Below are 19362 nucleotides of genomic sequence, written 5' to 3' on the forward strand. Positions count from 1 at the left end.
GGTAACAGCAACCATTAACATATCTTTCAAACAGTTAAGACAGTGAGAGACAATAAAAGTTACCAAAACAAATCTGTTTGTTTATATATATGGTGTGTGTGTGTGTCTAATTAATTAGTCCAACTAAAATATAATATATGAGATAACTTGTATGCAAAAATATGCAAAGTGCACTATATAAACTCGCACAAAGTTGCAGAGATTAACACAGCACAAGTATAAAATATCAAAGTGTTAATGATAAGCCAATAACTGCAAAGAGAAGATTATTGACAAAAGTATAGACTCCATGAAATTAATAAAATTTTGAGTAGTCATCAAAAATAACTGATTAACAAACCCATTAATAAATAATATTTGAAACGAACTACAAATGTTGTAGCCAGCTAAATTCTTTATTTCTCAGTATTTTAAACCTTATTAGGCAACATTTATTTTTAATTAACTAAATTATTTATCCAATGTTGTTTTGTTTTCTTTTACTATGTCTCTTCCAATGCTTCATAGTATGGCATTTCCATGTAGCTTTCTTTCTAATGAACTCATAATAACTGTAATAAATACATCAACTCATATAAACAATAGACTAATAAAAATAAAATTAAACAGAGGATAAAACTATATATTTAATTTATTTAAAAAAAAAAAAAGGAAATATACTGATAATTATGGGTTAAAAATGATAAAAGCAAAACCAAAGCTTTCAAAGGCAACTGTCTCCATTTTTAACAGTGAAACTTTACAGGTATGGTACATTAAATAATACCAGATTTGAAATGGAAAGTTCCATTGTTGAAAAATGAGGTGGTCACCTCTGAAAACTTCAGTGTTGTTTTTATCCATTTTAACTCTTAGTATTCATATATTTTTAATTTTATGTAATTATTATTTTTTTATCACTTTTAATTGAATAGTTATCAGTGAATTCCTTTTCTTTATAATAAATATACAGTTTTTATCTGTGGTTAATTTTATTTCATTTTATCGAAATCTTTGTTACCTATATGGGTTGGTGTATTTATTGCAATTATTATGAGTTGTTATTTCCCCCCTCCTCCCTCAGGCCTACTTGAAAAATTAGCTTGCTAATGAATTTGGAAATTTTAGCTAGTCTCTTCAGTTGTTATTAAATTTATTTTTTACATATTCATCAGTTATTTTTGGCACTTGCCCATAAATTCTGCTCAAAATTATTTTAGCAGCTCCATAGAATCTATACTTGTCTATAATCATTTCTTTGCAGTTATAGACTTATAACTGCAAAGACACAATCAGAGTTAGTGTCTATAACTTTGCAGTTATAGACACTAACTCTGATTGTGTGTGTGTGTTTTTAATTCACAGGTTTATCAACAGCAAAAGTCAAAATATTATTCACAAGGAAGAATGGCTGTCATTTTATTATTATATATTTTTTGGATATCTAAATAACAAATGAGTTCTTGAAGAATGGTTCTTTTTATGTCTCTCAAGCACTGGTTGCATTCAAAGGATCTTTTTAAACATTTTTATACAAACAATTTGAGGAAAAAAAAAAAAAAATCTGTTCCCTTAATTACTCTTGCTGAAACAATACCTGATATTGCAACCTCGCTGTAAGGACGGCTGAGGCTAACAAACAACAAAATATGCTGTTGTGTGACACTTCTAAACAAAGTGTATGCTTTGTTCTGGCAGCTGCTGTCAAGAGATCTTGACTAGGATTTGGCTTAATACAACTGGCCAGTATGTAAAGGAAGATGTGGTTACAATGAAGATGATAAAATACACAGCTACCAATGAGATGTTATATTACAATGGTTTACATACAAATTCATTCTGAACTTATATTAATTATCCACATCTGTTTCTTTTAAAGATTTTCTTTGTACAAGCAACAACAGCATATATTTAACTGGTTTCAAAAACCTAATGATGAGCGTGGCAGTTTTTTTTTTTTTTTTTCACTATAAAAAACATTGAAACAATATTTTTAGGAAGTAGCCACAATAGTTTTTTTTTTTTTAAGTTATATAATAACAAAGACAGGGCTGTACTGAAAATTATAAAGTCATGAATGACATTGCCATTATAAGGCAGCTCACAGTATCAGACTGCAACACTGTTAATGCATTTATACACGGAATTCTTATGGCAGAAATCAATAGATACATGTTCTCCCAGCATAATATTTATTACGAAAAACTGTAACGTACACACGCACACACACTTTGGGGGGGGGGGACTGATGCTGTACATATCACTTGAGTAGTCAGATCAGCACAACACACAATTTAGTTGTATCCTGCCAACAATGTGTGCTGTAACTGCGGTTAGATTTAGTTTTTTTTTTTCCCATAGTTTTTAAAGTCTCCCACACAGCAGGTAAAGTCTCTGGCAGTGCTGACAAATCACATGATGATAGGGAAACCTGAACTGGAGGAAGAGGAAAAGGGAGGGATGCTATTCCATGGCCAGTCAGATTTTAATTCGTGAGAGTTTAAATAACACTAGTCTTTCATGCAATTCACACTACATCAAGTCAGAAGAGGATTGGCCTTTCTACGTATTCTCTTCCCACATCCTCCATCTAAGAGATACGTAAGATCCACACGTTGTTTACCAGGAATACTAGCTAACAATTTCAGTAAGATTGAATTCAGACGGCTTCTCTTTTGTTCTCGCTGAAATAAAAGAAAATTACATTTTGGTGAGATTTAAATGAATTTCATTGACAATTCAAAATAATCTTTCTGATATTAAAAAAAAAAAAAAAAAAAAAAAAAACCACAAAACCACAAATTTGGGAAGAAAACTTAGTTTTTTACCATGTAGAATTAGTTAAGCAAGAAAAACACTCTTAAATCCAGCATAGAATAAAGCTTATATAGCACTATGAACCAGGGTAAAAGCAGCAGTATGTAGTGTTCACAAGGATTCACTGATAAAGAAATTTAAGGCTTGGCCATATGATGGAAAAATGATTTGTTCTGCCACGTGATTAATTTTGTTTGCTAAGTACAGACACTGAAAAGATGAAGATAAATTGCAAAAGTGAGATCAAAGAAGAAAGGAAAATTTCTTCAGCATCCAGGCAAGGGAGATCAATTCAGGTGGACTGTTTTCCAAATCCTCTACACAATCCTGACCTTGCGCCATCAGAGTTCTGTCTGTTTGGTCCTACGAAGGAAGGCCTTCATGGGGAGAACTTCAATCACGGTGAAGCTGCCATTATGGCCATCAAGGAGTAGCAGTAGTAGTCTGATGGCAACTGTTTTCATGCTGGTTTTTGATATCCTTGGAACTAAATTCTGAAGATAAAGACAATGTTGTTGAAGATGATGGTATTGGATGCAGTGACTATGATTCTGTTACAACCAGACATCACTGTAAAACAGTTTTAGTGAACTTTTTCCGATCATGGTGGTGATATATAGGTAAATTGTTTGAACAATTACAACAAAATCAAAGTCATAATATCCTCACTGGAAATAAAATTCAATTGAAAAACCCCATATATCATTAAATGGTTAAATTTTTTCTAAATTGTTATTGTTCTGAATGTGGTCTGTAATAATAACAATAATAGTATTTCATAATGTAACACTTGATAAAAAAATATTACATCTTTCTAACTTGCCTGTTTGACCTACTAACACCAATTCTGTATTTTTACTGTAATAAAGTGTTGCTGAGTTTTTATTTTGAAGAACAGAGAGAGAGAATCTGAGTAACCTATGCAGAGTGAAATCTGATCTGTCTTTAATTTCTAAAGGAATATAAATATTTTTCAGATGTTTCATGGCTCTTGGACAACTTCCTGGGTGACTGGATTGCTATCTATCATAGGGAATGAGAATCATCTATATTCCAAAAAAAAAAAAAAAAAAAGGCACATTTCAAAGCTGAAGTTCTTATATTTTCACAATTTTCCATTTCAGTTTGCCAGTGGAATTTCACAATATTAATTGCAGGTCAAGTTGCAATTGACAATTGTGCCCTGTTTAAACAGTCTTTTGCCGTAGTCTATTATTTTATTTATTTTTTTTGTGCAAAATTTTTAAAAGGATTTGAGCTGACATCTTTTTGCTGCTTGCACCTTTAATTTAATTCAAAGTTTGTTTCCATTTAAATCACATTTATCAGTTATAGCAACAAATCTCCAATGGAGAGAATATACCTGAAAATTAAAGAAAAAATTATACAAGAGATTAACAGAATGGAATGAAATAAAATGAACACTGCCAAAGAATACATTTCTTTACTCACTTTATCTACGATACTGAAAAATCAGAGAAAACTTGAAATGTGCATCAGAGCTGCAATAAAAACAATTTGTGGTGCAAAACATGAGGAGCCTGAAACAAAACCTTTTGGGGTGTACTAACAAATTAGCATTAGTAGAGGCATATGATTCAAGAAAGCAAGCTTATGCAGCATCAGCCAAAAAAAGCCCTGCTCCCATTTCACCCCTCCATCCGTTCTAAATACCTGTCCAGCTCAGCTTATTTAGGCTATCAACTTCCACAACAAAAGATGAAAGTCTGTTCCACCAATCAACTACCTGCTGGCTAAAGGCAAACTTCGGAAGATCTCCCCTACAACTGTCTTTCCTCAATTTGAATTTATGCCCTCTCAGGTGATTATTCTGAGCAAGAGGAAGATTCCCATCAACATTGAGCATGCTCAAACCATTCAAGGCTTTATACACAATCAGATCACCTCGCAGGTGCTTAGTCTCCACACAGTGTAATCTGCAAAACTTAAGCCTTTCTTTGTAAGAGCAACCCTTCATTCCATTCCATTCCATTCACTAATCTTGTTGCCCTTCTCTGTACTCATTCCAACAGCTCAACATCCTTCTTAAAATGAGGCCTCCAAGCCTGTATACAGTACTCAAGGTGTGGCCTGACCATTGCCTTATACAAGGGAATAATCACCTCCTTATCCCTGCTAGAAAAATTCCTGATTATCATTGACAAGACACCATGAGCTACTCTTGCAGACCGCCTGCACTGCTCAGAAAACTTCACATCTGCCTGCACAATTACCCCCAGGTCCTTTTCATTCTCTACCACTGTCATGTAGTACCACAGAGTTGATGTTACTCTGGGGTTACTGCTTCCCATATGTAGTACTTTACATTTGTCAATGTTAAACATCATTTGCCACCTCTCAGGCCATCTGCTCAACTTTTCTAGATCCTGTTGCAGCGTACTGTCATTAGTGTCCTTAACAACCCTGCCAACCTTCTTATCGTCTGCAAACTTGGATATTAAGCCTGAGATACCATCATCACTATCATTTATAAATACAGAAAACAACAATATACGCAACACTGAACCCTGAGGGAAACCACTAATAACATTATTCCACAAAGAGCAGTGTCCATTGATTACCACTCTCTGTCTTCTCCCACTCAACCATCCCTTTCTCCATAGCAGCAATTTGCCTCCAATGCCACACTACTCCAATTTGTGCAGCTGTCTTCAATGTGCAACAGTATCAAAAGCCTTTCTAAGATCCAAATATATGATATCAAAGTTATTCCCTGCATCCAGTTCCTTTGTGACCACATCATAGTATCCAATCAAATTGGTCAGACAAGACTTCCCCTTAACAAAACCATGCTGTGTCCGAGCTATAACCGAAGTCTTGTCTAGATGATCCTACAGTGCTTCTTTAACCAGTGCCTCCATTAATTTCCGTGGAACAGAAGTTAAACTAACAGGTCTATAATTACTTGTCACCCTTTGATCCTCCTTTGTGAATTGGGGTCACATTTGCACATCTCCAGTCCATGGTTACCTCCCCTGAGTCCAGGGAAGCTCTCATAATTATGGCTAAGGGTTTGCTTACTTCCGCTGCTGCCTCATTTAATATAACAGGATAGATCCCATTCACCCTGGGTGCCTTTTTTATGTTTATCTTCAACAATTTCTCTTCCACTTTCCTCTCAGTTATTACAAAATTATCTAGCTCACTGGTGAGTTTAATTCACCTCTGGCATTCCCCTCCCTGAATAACTCCCCACGTGTGAATGTAGATGCAAAAAACACAATTTTTACCTCCACGAACTTAAAAATGAAATTTTTATGTTTTTTTTTTTAAATTTTTTAATTTTTATGTTAAGATTTCGCAAATCACCATGCCAATTTCACATCATCACATCACAGTTATTAAATATAGAGGGAGTTATGTTTTACCAAAATATGCCAATTATGACCTAGCCAGTAATGTATGACATACTGATTTATTTTTAGAGATATCAACTAATTCTCTTAATTTTAGCAATTGATTCTGGCCTCAGTTTTCTTGTGAAAAACATAATCAGACTAAGAACCTATGGCTCTTAGGTTCAAATTCCGATGCAACAATTTACAATTTTCAGAGCACACTTAGCATTTTTGGTGACGATTTTTGTAGGCTGTGCCAAGGTTTTCCAAGTATTAATTGATCGTGACATGTTATCAGGGTTGTGAATCTATCCTCCACAAAACAGTAGTGGGTAATATAAAGTGATCAAGTTCAAGTTGAGGATTCCCTGGAAGCCTCCATTTCACAAGATGTTGACTATCGGTCAGTAAGTTCAGGTAGTGAGGTACATTTAATCAAACAAGATGAGTTGAATGATTTTGTTAGGGACTTAAATTTTCTGAAAGAATAAATTGAACTGTTAGGTTCTAGGTTACAGCGGTGGAATATATTCGCAGCAGATCAAAGATTTCGGTGTTTTGAAAAAAGACATTATTAGACTTCTGAAAGAACTAGGTTTCTTGCATAAGTCAGATGAATAGCGTTTATTCATAGATGCCTCAAAATTAAGTTTAAAAGCAGTTTTTCTTCATAATGGCAACGAAATTCCATCCGTTCCTATGTTTCATTCAGTTGGACTTAAAGAAAGTCATATTTAAGGTTCTACATGCTATAAAATACCAGGATTATGGTTGGAACATATGCAGTGATATTAAGGTTATTGGTTTGCATGGGGTTTCACAAAATATTGTTGTTTTTTGTGTTTGTGTTTGTGGGACAGCCGTGCGACAGAAGAATATTATGTTGTGAAACACTGGGTCAAGCAGGACGAATTCATATCGGGACAATGTAATATAAAATATACTCCTTTAGTGCAATCAAACAAGGTTCTTCTTCCATCTCTGCACATCAAACTTGGATTGATGAAAAATTCCGTGAAGGGACTAGATAAAAAAGATAAGTGTGTTTTGTAGCACCACAAATTAGGAAACTCCTGAAAGATGATGTATTTGAAACCCAGTCAGAGGAGGTTGAATTGGCAGCTTGGCGATCATTCAACGCAGTAATACATGGTTTTTTGGGTAATAGGAAAAAAGAAAACTATGAAATGTTGGTGTCTAATTTACTCGAGTCCTACAAAAACATGAGTTGTCTCGAATGTCATTGAAAATTCATTTTCTTCATTCCCACATCAAATTCCCACTCCCAAAAATCTGGGAGATGTGAGTGATGAACAAGGTGAATGGTGTCATCAAGATATTTCCACAATGGAAAATGGTGGGGGATTACTGCTGGTTCCTTGTAAGGGAGAGTAAGCAGGAATATAAGAGAAAATCCCTTAGCAGCAAACATTTTTAAGGACAATTACAGGCATGCTGATTATATATTATTGAAATATAGCTATTTTGCAATGATTTATGATATTTTTTCCGAAGTTAAATGAGTTATAGAGAACATATATTTTTTTACACTTGTATTACAAACTTGAATTATAGGAATACATATCGATTTATTTTAGCATTAAAGTTTTGTACATCTTTTGATGTACAAAACTTTAGACTGATAGAGACTTTTTATGGTGATTTTTGGAATCAGTGCATTTATTTTCTCCAGAATCACTTATTTTCATTGCTGAATTAAATAAACAAAGAATCGCTATTTTTTTAGCTAAAGATGGCAATACAAAACACCCATTTCTGATTGGAATTTTTCCTGGCCAAGATATTTTAGGAGTTAACCAACTTCCAAGCAATTATGAGGCAAATCAAAGTGCTTGACTTTTGATCAAATTTTTAGTCTTGGTTATTGAGAGTACACTAAAGAATGGCTTCAGGAAAAAGGAATATTTTGATGATTCTAGATGACTGCACAGCATATTCTGCCGAGGCACTTAAGTTATTATTATTATTAGCTGTATGGTACAAGGAAGCCTGCGGCTTATGCTTCACCAGCAAAAAAAAAAAAAAAAAAAATCTGAATTACCCCGAGAGAGAGAGAGAGAGAAAGTTGTTAAGGTGGATGATGAAGTTGCTACTATAGCAATACTATAGCTACTATACAACAGCAGAAGAGCTGCTAAGTGCCAAGCAAACATTCTGCCTTCGAAAAAAGAACTCCAAAATGCACTAAACATAATCGACAAGAAGGCAACTATATTTACTTTTCACTTCTATTAATCAGAGAAAAAAAAAATTCAATTAATTTAATAAAAAATCAAATGCACTTGAAATTAGCATTAGCATAAGTTGAGCCATATGATGCAAAAAAGAAAGCTTTTATACATCAGCAAAAAAAAAAAACACTTTCCATTTCACCCATCTGTTCACTCCAAATGGAAGTCTGTTCCAGCAATCAAATACCCACAGGCTAAAAGCAAATTTCCGCACATCTATTGTACAACTGTCTTTCCTCGATTTGAATCTGTACCCCTGGGTTCATAATCTAAGCAAGTGGAAGAACCCCCTTCAGCATTGAGCCTGCTCACACCATTCAAAGCCTTATACACCTCAATAAGATCATCTGGCAGGTGCCTAGTCTCCAGATGCTGCAACATGTAGAACTTAAGCCTTTTTTGCTAAGAGCACCCTTTGTGTAGTACCACACAGCTGGTATGTTTCCCTTGGGTTACTGCTACCCATATGCAGTACTTTGCATTTGTCAATGTTAAACTTCAGTTGTCACTTCTCAGCCCATCTGCCTAACTTTTCAAGATTCTATTGCAGTAGCATACCATCTTCACTATCATTAACAACCCTGCCAACGTCTGTATCATCTGCAGACTTGGACATTAAGTCTCATATACCTTCATTGATAAATACACTAAACAACGAACCCAGGGGGAACTCCACTAATAATATTAGTCCACCAAGAGCAGTGTCCATTAATTACCACTCACTGTCATTTTCCACTCAACCATCCCTTTATCCAGTGTAGCAATTTGCCCTTAATACCATCCCACTCCAGTCTGTTCAGCAGTCTTCCATGTGCAACAGTATCAAAAGCTTTCTGAAATCCAAGTACAGTTGATTCCGGTTATTTGGGACACATCGGGACTAGTGCATTTTGGCCTGATTAAGCGGCTGCCCCAATTATCCGAAGTTTCACGTAAATAGTTAAAAATACAATGTACTCCTTACCCCCTTTACAATTGGTTCACTGTTCAATCAAATCACATTACGATGGAGTCACCATTGTAAAGTACAGTTCACTATACGATGTGTAATAAGCGCCGGTCATTGTGATCACGTTTGTGAATTGAATTTGAATTCTATTAAACAGCGATTCTAATTAGCGAAAATAGGAAGAATATTATCCATAGGCTATAAAATTAAAGATATATTAAGTACAAATTTACCCTTTATTACCTTACCAATTAAAAAATTAAATGATATGTGAAATTCGGAAGAATATACATGATAATCGGAATAATTAATACGTACTGTAATATGTACATACTAACTGAACTAGTTGACATTTCTGTTCAATGTCATTTGTGGGTGGGGATTAATATTTAAAACAGTAAAAAGATAAGCAATCAATAACAAAGAACACCGCGCACATGAGAACGGAGTAACAAATTACGAAGCTTTAAAAATAGGAATGAAGAGAAGAGCCAGAAAATTATTTTCTTTTATATGATTGAAGATTCCATAGAAGTGTAAACACATTTCACTATAATAACCCACAGAATTCCAGCTGTCAGTATTATCGCAAATTCAATAAGATTGAGTTTACTATCAGTTTATGATAGATTTCACTAACACAAAAGCCCAATAAACAGGTGACTGCTAATTGTTTTTATTGTTTTATGGTTGTGACCTCCAGAAATTCGACCGAACTACGTGGTACGGTTGGTGACAATCGTACGGTAATCTTCAGTGCTGCGGTCTTCTGCCCAGATTAAACGGCATTTTGTCCCAATTAAGCGAAGTAAATCCTGGCTATTTTCTCAATTGGGTTCTGTTTTTTAAGATTTGTCCCAAATAAACGGCTGCCCCGATTAACCGGTGGCCCAAATAACCGGAATCAACTGTATATATCAAAATTATATTTTGTATCCAGTTCCTTTGTGACCACATCATAGTATCCAATCAGATGGGTTAGACAAGACCCTAACAAACCCATGCTGTGTCTGCTCTGTTACTGCAGTGTTGTCTAGATGATCCTGCAATGCTTCTTTAACCAGTGACTCCATTATTTTCCCTAAATTAACAGGTCTATAATTATTTGTGTAACCCTTTGAACCCCCTCTGTGAATTGGTGATACATTTGCAGATCTCCAGTCCACAGAGAGGCCCCTCCTAAATATAATGATGCACTCATAATTATGGCTAAGGGTTTGTTTACTTCCTTTGCTGCCTCCTTCAATATAACTGTATAGATTCCATTGCCTTTTTTATGTTTAACCTCAAAAATTTCTCCTCCACTTTGCTCTCCATTAGAGCTTAGTAAACTTCTGTCCTCCCCTTCCTGACAGAATTCCTCATGTGTGAATGCAGATGCAAAATAGTCATTCAGTTTGTCAACTATCTGAGCAGGATCATCAGCAGTCGAACTATCGATATCAAGGGGACCAATTTGATTCATCTCCTTCCTTCTAGAGTTTATATAAAGAAGACTTTTCTGTTTTTCTTTGCATCCTTTGTCAAAGATTTCTCATAATCTGCCTTGGCTTGACTAACCTCCTTTTTGACTTGATTACTGACTAGTTTATATCTACCATAGGCTAGTGTTGGCTGATAATTTTTATGCATCCCATGCATTTTTCTTCTCTGCCACGAGTGTAATTAGTTCATCTGACATCCACGAACAGCCCAAATCACGAACAATATTTCTTAGTTGGTATGAAAAGCCTAGTAACTTCCAAATTATAATTCCTTGAAGGTTTCTCATCGAGAATTTGCTGTTGGTACCATCATCTGTTCAACTCACCATATAGAATTTGAAAACTGTCTGAGACCACTGTAGTCACCAATATGAAAGCATAAACCCTTCCCATTATCCTTGATGGTTGTTACATCTTTAAGTAAATCCTACATCAGTACACAGCGATCACTGTCACCTAGAGGTTCCTTTATCTGCAAATTTTTAATGCATGTATAATCACTGCTGATAATCAGACCAAGAGTATTACATCCTCTGGTTGCCCTTCATCCAATGAAGGGCAACTAGAAAACAATCATCCAATAAATCCACAAAAGTTCTGCTAGCGTGCGAGTGACCAATCCACAAGTTCCAGTCAATATCTGGAAAGTTAAAATCCACCATTACAATACATTCTGATTTACTGGCCCACTATTTCTCTGCAAAAATGTCTGTTGTACTCATCAGAGTCATTAGGCCTATAACACAGTCCTACTCTCATTTTTCCTCTCCCAGTGTTAATATCACACCAGACTCAACATTGCACTGTCCACCAGGCCTTGAATGGGTTGAGCACGCTGAATTCTGATGGGATCCTTCCACTTGTTCAGATTACGAACCTAAGGGGGCATAAATTCAAATTAAGAAAAGACAGATATAGAATAGATGTGCGGAAATTTGCCTTTAGCCAGCGGGTGGTTAATTGCTGGAACAAACTTCCATCTGTCGTTGTGGAAGTTGATAGGTTGAATAAATTTAAGGAGGAACTGGACAGGCATTTGGAGGGAATGGTGTAATTTTTTTTTTTTTTTTTTTTTTGGCTGATGCTGCATAAGCTCATACACTTGCTTTCTTGCATCACATGCCACCACTACTACTACCAATGTCAACTGGATGCACTTCCTTAGATTTTATGTGTTTCTTATCTAACAGCATAACCCTATCTCAAATTGAGAATGCTGATGCTTATAATGAGAAAACGTGATCTATCAGATTTTGGAAACGATCTTATCATAGGTGCACATTTAGCAGGAGCCATGATTCAAGAAATGAAAGACAACTTGTTTCTGGCTTGTTTTCAACTTGTTTTTGGCATCTCAAAAGAGTAAATGTGGCAGAAAAACAATACTTCAAGAGTGAGGCTATCATAATCTAAGGACTGTATGGAAAAATAGGAAATCCAGTGTGCAGCAAAAAACATCTGGATTCAAACAAGCCCAGAACTATTCTATTTCAACCCGAACCACATGCAGGAATTGAAGAAATTGACTATTGGCAGTCACCTGCCTATTCGGAAGCCACTTATTTCAGAGAAATACAAGAAAAGCCCGCTTGCAGTGGTGGCAAGAACGTCAATGATGGGCAGTGAAACAATGGAAAAAAGTAATGTGGTCAGATGAAAGACAATATACTTTATTTTGCATGGTAGACAGAAAGTGTTGGCACACCTGCTTGCCTTGTTAAGACAAGGCAAGCAGGTGCCCCGGAATATCACGGTATGTGATCCAGGGAGTACAGTACCTGAATTTTGTATTAGATCTGTTGCATCCTGCAATCTTACACTTTTATCCCGAAGGTGATGGCCACTTTATGGATGATGATGCAACAGTGCATTGTGCCAATAAAGTGCAAGAATGGTTTGGAGATATGACATAGATTTCCCATCTTCCCTGGGCCCGCACCCACTCGATCTCAATCCTATTGAGAATGTGTTGCAGCCAGTGGTGAGCTATAGTGGGCTCGCGAGAGCCCATTGTTATCTTTTTTTGAAAATTTGTGAGCCCATTGTTGAGACGATCATTTATTTTACAAATGAAATCCTAAATGCGCAATTATTGAGTATCCAGAACCGAAACTATGGTGGGGCGAACGGGGCCCATTCTCAGCATTTTAATGGCACAATCGATCGGTTATGTATTTTAAAATTGCTTCATTTTTGATTTAATTACTGTCGGACCTCTGTTTAACTAACTTCTTCATACCGAATTTTTTTATATTCCCCCTTGGTAATTACATTTAAAATACAGTAGTTTCCGTAGAACGAAAATTATTTCCATGTAACGAACAGATTAGGAGAGACAACTTTGTATGCATTGTTCTCACCTCTGGCCTTTAGGTACGTAATTAGAAAGAGGGAATTAAGGGTGAAAGGGATTACCGTTCCACAATGTTAGTGGTGGCCGTAAAACTTATGCAGCCACATTCCAAGAAGTTGCGCTAGTCAATATGCTTTCCATGGCCAGTCAGAGGATTAAGAAGATTCCCGACATGGATAATAGCCTCTGGTCAACCTGTGTTGTGGTTCCCCTTTACTCCGACAAACGGGCGTATGTTTTTCGGAGAAGTGAGTGATCCATGCCTTCCAGTAAATTTCTCCTGTCTATGTTTACCAGGTCACAGTAGCTGAATATCTCAGTGATTCCGATATTTTGCAGTATTCAAAGAACTAGTGACAGTAGCAACGTATGGGGGGGGGGTTAGGAAACTAAGATATTATATAAACTTTACGAAGATGAAATGTTGACAGATTTTGAAACTTTGCCGAGCCTTTCACTGCATAAAAAATGTTCTAAAATATAATGGCATACAGGCAATATTTAAAAAAAAAACAAACTATTACCAATCTCCAAAAAACTAGCGCGAATTAAGTATGATTGCTAAAGAACTTGATGTGGAAACTACAAAGATCGGTCGTGTGTTCAGGCTACGAAGAGCAGCTTGTAGCTTGCGAATGGTAATTGTGAGTTAAGGGAGTTATCCTGCATTGTGCAAACATTTTGAATCAGAGGCCGCCGTAGCCCAGTGGTCAGGTGCGCGAGTGCATAAATATACGTGCCTTGGGTGACCCGAGTTCAAGCACCGTGACTACTGAATATGGTGCTGTTTCTTGTATTCTCTCTATGAATTCCTCTGACCGTGTGGTCACCCTGGAGTATAAACAGAAAATTTATTTTTATTTGGGATTGTTAAAGTGACTTTTAAATCTGGAATTTCTTAACCATTTAGCACTAATGATCGACATCCTGCAGGAGCTCTCTTATATTTCAGAAGCTTTACAGATTCACTATGGCAAAAGCAGATAAATTAATTATTCGAACTATCAATGCTACTGCTAATTTGAAAAATTCTGAAGGAAAATATGAAGCTAAAATTGAGAGCATGTTGAAGTGGAAAGAATTTGAAGGAATCAAAATCGAAAGTAAGAACAGTAAAATTACCTTGTGACAAGTTATAAAATGCATTGTTTTATCCAGGATAAGTTATTAATGGAACAGGGTGATTTTAAATTAAATAAAGAAAATAATCATACCACTGAAAGAAATTTTAAACACATTCTAAAGGAAATCGTGGAAGAATTTCGTCTCGGTGGCAAGCCTGTGAAAACCAAATAAGAAATTTGTTTTCTGATAAAATATGAAATAAAAATTAATGATTTTAGAGATTTTGTCAAAGACAGTTTATCTATAAAATCAAGTGAAATTCCCTTTACAATTAAGAAAGCCAGAAATATCTTTGAAACCATTGCAATTAGCAGTGCTTAAACTGAGCGAGCTTTCAGCGTAACGAATAATATCGTGTGAATGAATGAATAAATGAATGAATAATGTTGAAAATTAAACATGTTGCAGATTATGATGACCATACATCTAAATGGAAAACCAGTGCTTCAATTTGATCCGGATCGTTATGTCAGTATTAATAAAGAAGTAAATTTCATATGGCAATTTTTAAAAGAAAATTTTCTTGAATATTTGTGCAATATTTTTTTCATGTAATCTGTGATTTTTGTGTACCTCTTCTAGAACAGTTTGTTTTTTATGTAATATTTGTTTTTATATTCTAGAATGTTTTGTGATAATTTGTTATTTGTAATATGGGAAATATTTTTTTGTTATTTTTTATTCGCAATATTAAAATTTTATCATGAAAAAAATGTATCCATTATATTTCCCTAGTTGTAAAAAAAGTCGCGCGTCTGCCGAGCACAAGCGGTAGATGGTTTTATGTGAAACATCCTTTTGGAGGGGAGGGGAGGGGGGGGTACCAACTGAGTAAATCTGATCGGTCACGGAAGTGACGCCACTTCCGTGACCGATCAGATTTACTCAGTTGGTACCCCCCCCCCCACCTCCAAAAGGATGTTTCACATCAAAAAGTCGGCAAAAGTGCGAGCCCATTGTTAAAATATTCTCAGCTCACCAACTGGTTGCAGCTGTGAATATTTTGCTGGAAGAATGGTTACAATTAGACCAGACTACACTAAAACACCTTGTATAATCCATGCTGTACCATAAACATGTTGTTATTTGAAAAAAAAGTGGCCAAATTCGATGCTGAATAAAGGTTTGTATTTTTTTGGCAAGTGTATTTCTAGTGGTGGAAGTGTGACGGTGTTTACATGATACACATTAGGTCTCCCAATACTGGTGGATCAATGTTTTAGTGTCACAGCCTTTTTGGACATTGATTCTAATCATTTGAGGGGCATCCCATTATGCTCAGTCAATAATACAAAATGTCAAAAGGAAAGGAATGGTTCCACATGGGCCACTTTAAAACATTCTGCTGGCTTGTTCAGTAACTGGATTTCAACTTGATGAAGGTGAAGTGAAATAAGCTGCTCATGATGAATCTGCCACTGTCCAATCTGAGACAACAATTAGAAAATGTTCTAATTAAAATTAAAATTATTTAAACTCGCTGATGCAACAAAATCTTCACACTCCTTGCATCATATGGTTAATACTAATACCACAAAAATACCATTTTCATTCATTTCACTGCCTTGTCTCAGAGCCTTTTCTTTTGTCAAAGTAACTCTAGGCACTAGTCTTCAAGTTTAAGCATTCCATGTTCAGGTTGAAAAAAGTTTTGTGGTAATTTCTCCAGATCATAGCATGTTAAAAGGGGAAAAAAAAATCCATTTCCATTCCATTTTATGGTGATTGTGATATTATTGTATGCTCTAATATGCTCTTTTAAGAATGTATGTAACTTACATTACATTACATACAGTTGTACAGTGTGGCATGAAGGTTTTAACTAGAGGTGACAAATGTTTCCGCTATATGAGCTACTTTAAAAATACACAAGCTTGCAAAAATTTTTTTCAAGCGTATCAATAAAATACATTGTACAAGTAATTAATGCAATTTATAGTACTAGTGGGGTCCAGAAAATTATATTTTAATTTCTATGCAGTGACTGACTGACATTTGCTAATCCATGTTTCAAACAAGGACCAGTAAATTTGCGGTGATAAAGTAGTAGTAGTAGCAGAGGCATGTGATGCAAGAAAGCAAGTGTATGAGCTTATGCAGCATCAGCCAAAAAAAAAAAAAAAAAATCACACCATTCCCTCCAAATGTCTGTCCAGTTCCTCCTTAAATTTATTTAACCTATCAACTTCCACAACGACAGATGGAAGTTTGTTTCAGCAATTAACCACCCGCTGGCTAAAGGCAAATTTCCGCACATCTATTCTACATCTGCCTTTTCTTAATTTGAATTTATACCCCCTTAGGTTCGTAACCTGAACAAGCGGAAAGATCCCATCAGAATTAGCATTAGTAGAGGCATTTGATGCAAGAAAGCAAGCTTATGCAGCAACAGCCAAAAAAAAAAAAAAAAAAAAAACACACTTCCACTTCACCCCTCTCTTCGTTCGAAATACCTGTCCAGCTGAGACTTAAACTTATTTAGGCTATCAACTTCCACGACAAGGGATGGAAGTCTGTTCCACCAACCAACCACCCACTGGCTAAAGGCAATTTCCGCATGTCTATCCTACATCTGCCTTTCCTCAATTTGAATTTATGCCCTCTCAGGTGATTATTCTGAGCAAGAGGAAAAATCCCATCAGCACTGAGCATGCTCAAACCATTCAAGGCTTTATACACCTCTATCAGATCACCTCGCTGGTGCCTAGTCTCCAGACACTGTAATTTGCAAAACTTAAGGGGTGCTCTTTCTTCATAAGAGCACCCCTTGGAATCAAGAAGCCTGAGAGAGGTTTTGGGGGCACCACCCCAGATGTGGGAACAATATTCCATGGCAGGGCGGATTTGCGATTTATACAGAGTGAGCAGCTGTTTGGAAGAAAAGTAACGCCGAGAGCGAAAGAGAAAACCAAGTTTTTTAGATGCAGAGGAAGCAATATTTGTAATGTGCTTGTGCCAAGAGAGATTAGAAGTCAGGGTAATCCCCAAAAGAGATATATCATTTTGCCTAGAAATCGGAGTGTCACTAAAGATAAGCATAGGAGCAGAAGAATCCATTTTGCGAGATATAAGACAAGACTGAGTTTTAGAAGGGTTGAAATCAACTAAGTTGTCTTTGCCCCACTGGAGAATTACCTGAAGATCGGCATTTAAGGAATTGGCAGCAGATTTTCGAGAACTTGAAGCTGATTGAGCAGGACAAGGTTTCTCAAAATGGAAAGTTGAATGCAATGTGCTATCATCGGCAAAACTATGGATAGGATTTCCAGTCAATGGAAGAAGGTCATTGATATACAAGAGGAAAAGAGTGGGGGAAAGAACTGAACCTTGGGGGACACCGGCATTAGTGGAGAAGTTAGAAGACAGAGAGCCATCTACCATCACCCTCAGTGAGCGATCAGAGAGAAAACTGAATAACCAATTACTAAAAACAGTTGGCAAACCATAAGATGGAAGCTTGTTTAGAAGACCTTTATGCCAAACACGATCAAAAGCCTTTGAGATGTGAAGAGCAACTACTTGTGTTTCACCGAACCTTTCCATTGAATTAGTCCATAAATGGGTAACATAAGCCAGAATATCACCAGTGGATCGACACTGACGGAATCCATACTGGCGATCGTTGATCAGACGGAAGGTTTCTAGGTAGTTTAAGAGTTGGCAGTTAATTGATTTCTCCATTACTTTAGAAAGAGTAGAAGTAATTGCAATGGGACGATAATTGGATGGGAGGTGTCATGAAAAGTGAAACGTCTAACTGCTGTTATATCTCCGAAACTAATAGACAATAGTATAAAGAGTTTATACTTATTTTGTCAGGTATATAATGCTGTCAACGAATATGAAAGAAAAAATTAGAAATTTTGATGTTTAATATAATTTTTTTCAAAAAACTAAAAAGTCACATTTTGGTCATTTGCCATTGCGCCTTGGTTACTTTCACTCTCAATAACTTCTAAACTATGATAGAAGACATAAACAGTAAATGACAAAATTGTTCAGTAGGAAAAACGTAGTTTTTACATCTATAAATAGTTTTGATGTAGCTCTTATGGTTCCTGAGTAATAGCAATGCAAAGTTGAGAGTTGAAAAATTCGAGCATTTTCAAGTTTGTTTTTGCAATATCTTGAAAACTATAAATGTCAGACAAAAACAGTAAGCAACAAAACTGTTGCCCTTTGAGAGCTCTACAAGGATATATAACTAGATTTCAAATCAAGTTTATAGTCTTCAAGAGTTGAACAACTTGTTAAAGTAACTACTTCGTTCAGTTACTTTGCATTTTTCGAGCATTGCAGTTGTGTTTCATTTAGTTAAGTTGTGACGATGGGGAAAGTTACATCAACTAAACGTGTTCAAAGATTTTGACAAAATCACAAATCTAATGTTGAAAAGCAAGCACCACAGTCGGCAGTGGAATGCAAGAGAGCGAGAGAGAGAGAGTCATCTAGATTCACATATCGTCCAATTTCCTTTTCTTTCTTTCACAATATAACTTTGAATGCTGGGCTGTAGATTTGGCATGCGTTGCACTTGTTTTGTGCAGTGACGCAACAAGTACCACACATGCGCCCAAGAAAACTCAATTGTACGCAACAAGTTGCGTACAATTGAGCAACAAAATTATTGCCCTTTGAGAGCTCTACAAGGATATATAACTAGATTTAAAATTGGGTTTTTAGTTTTCGAGAGTTGAACAACTTGTTAAAGTTACTACTTCGTCATGGAAAAAGTACCAAATGCTGTTCATTTGTTTCATCATAACAATGATGTAGTTCAATATAAAACTCAAGCATTGGAAGGAAACACCACCACCATCAATCGTACAGCTGACAATCATTTCACCAGTTACAAGATTCATGAACAGTTGACTGGTATGCAAATAAAACTCCATCGAATGAGTGTGGCAGATTTGCAGGTTTGCCATATGTACTGCATCTATCACCTAGAAAACCTTACATGATCACTACAAACATCGATGTTGAAGATGGTTTGGTCAATGGAGAGATCGAAACTTTACAGCACGTTAAGATGGAAGAAACA

The 19362-nt window shown here is 36.0% G+C and overlaps 1 protein-coding gene across 7 annotated transcripts in view; it reads right to left on the reverse strand.

Annotated features, from left to right (window-relative positions):
- Window positions 1-1999: 1999 nt before the first annotated feature.
- ash1 (histone-lysine N-methyltransferase ash1) overlaps window positions 2000-19362 on the reverse strand; it is a 1128611-nt gene continuing 1111248 nt past the window's right edge. For 6 of the 7 annotated variants that reach the window (XM_090378882.1, XM_090378880.1, XM_090378881.1 and 3 more), the window contains one exon: window positions 2000-2663. In XM_090378882.1, the coding sequence (XP_090235008.1) occupies window positions 2517-2663 (147 nt within the window). In that variant the 3' untranslated portion in view covers window positions 2000-2516. The remainder of the gene's footprint in view (window positions 2664-19362) is intronic. The other variant, XM_090378883.1, reaches the window with a different exon arrangement.

This window comes from Mastigoproctus giganteus, chromosome 8 (genome assembly GCF_048544385.1).
Source record: "Mastigoproctus giganteus isolate SK-2022 chromosome 8, ASM4854438v1, whole genome shotgun sequence".
Classification (NCBI taxonomy): domain Eukaryota; kingdom Metazoa; phylum Arthropoda; class Arachnida; order Uropygi; family Thelyphonidae; genus Mastigoproctus; species Mastigoproctus giganteus.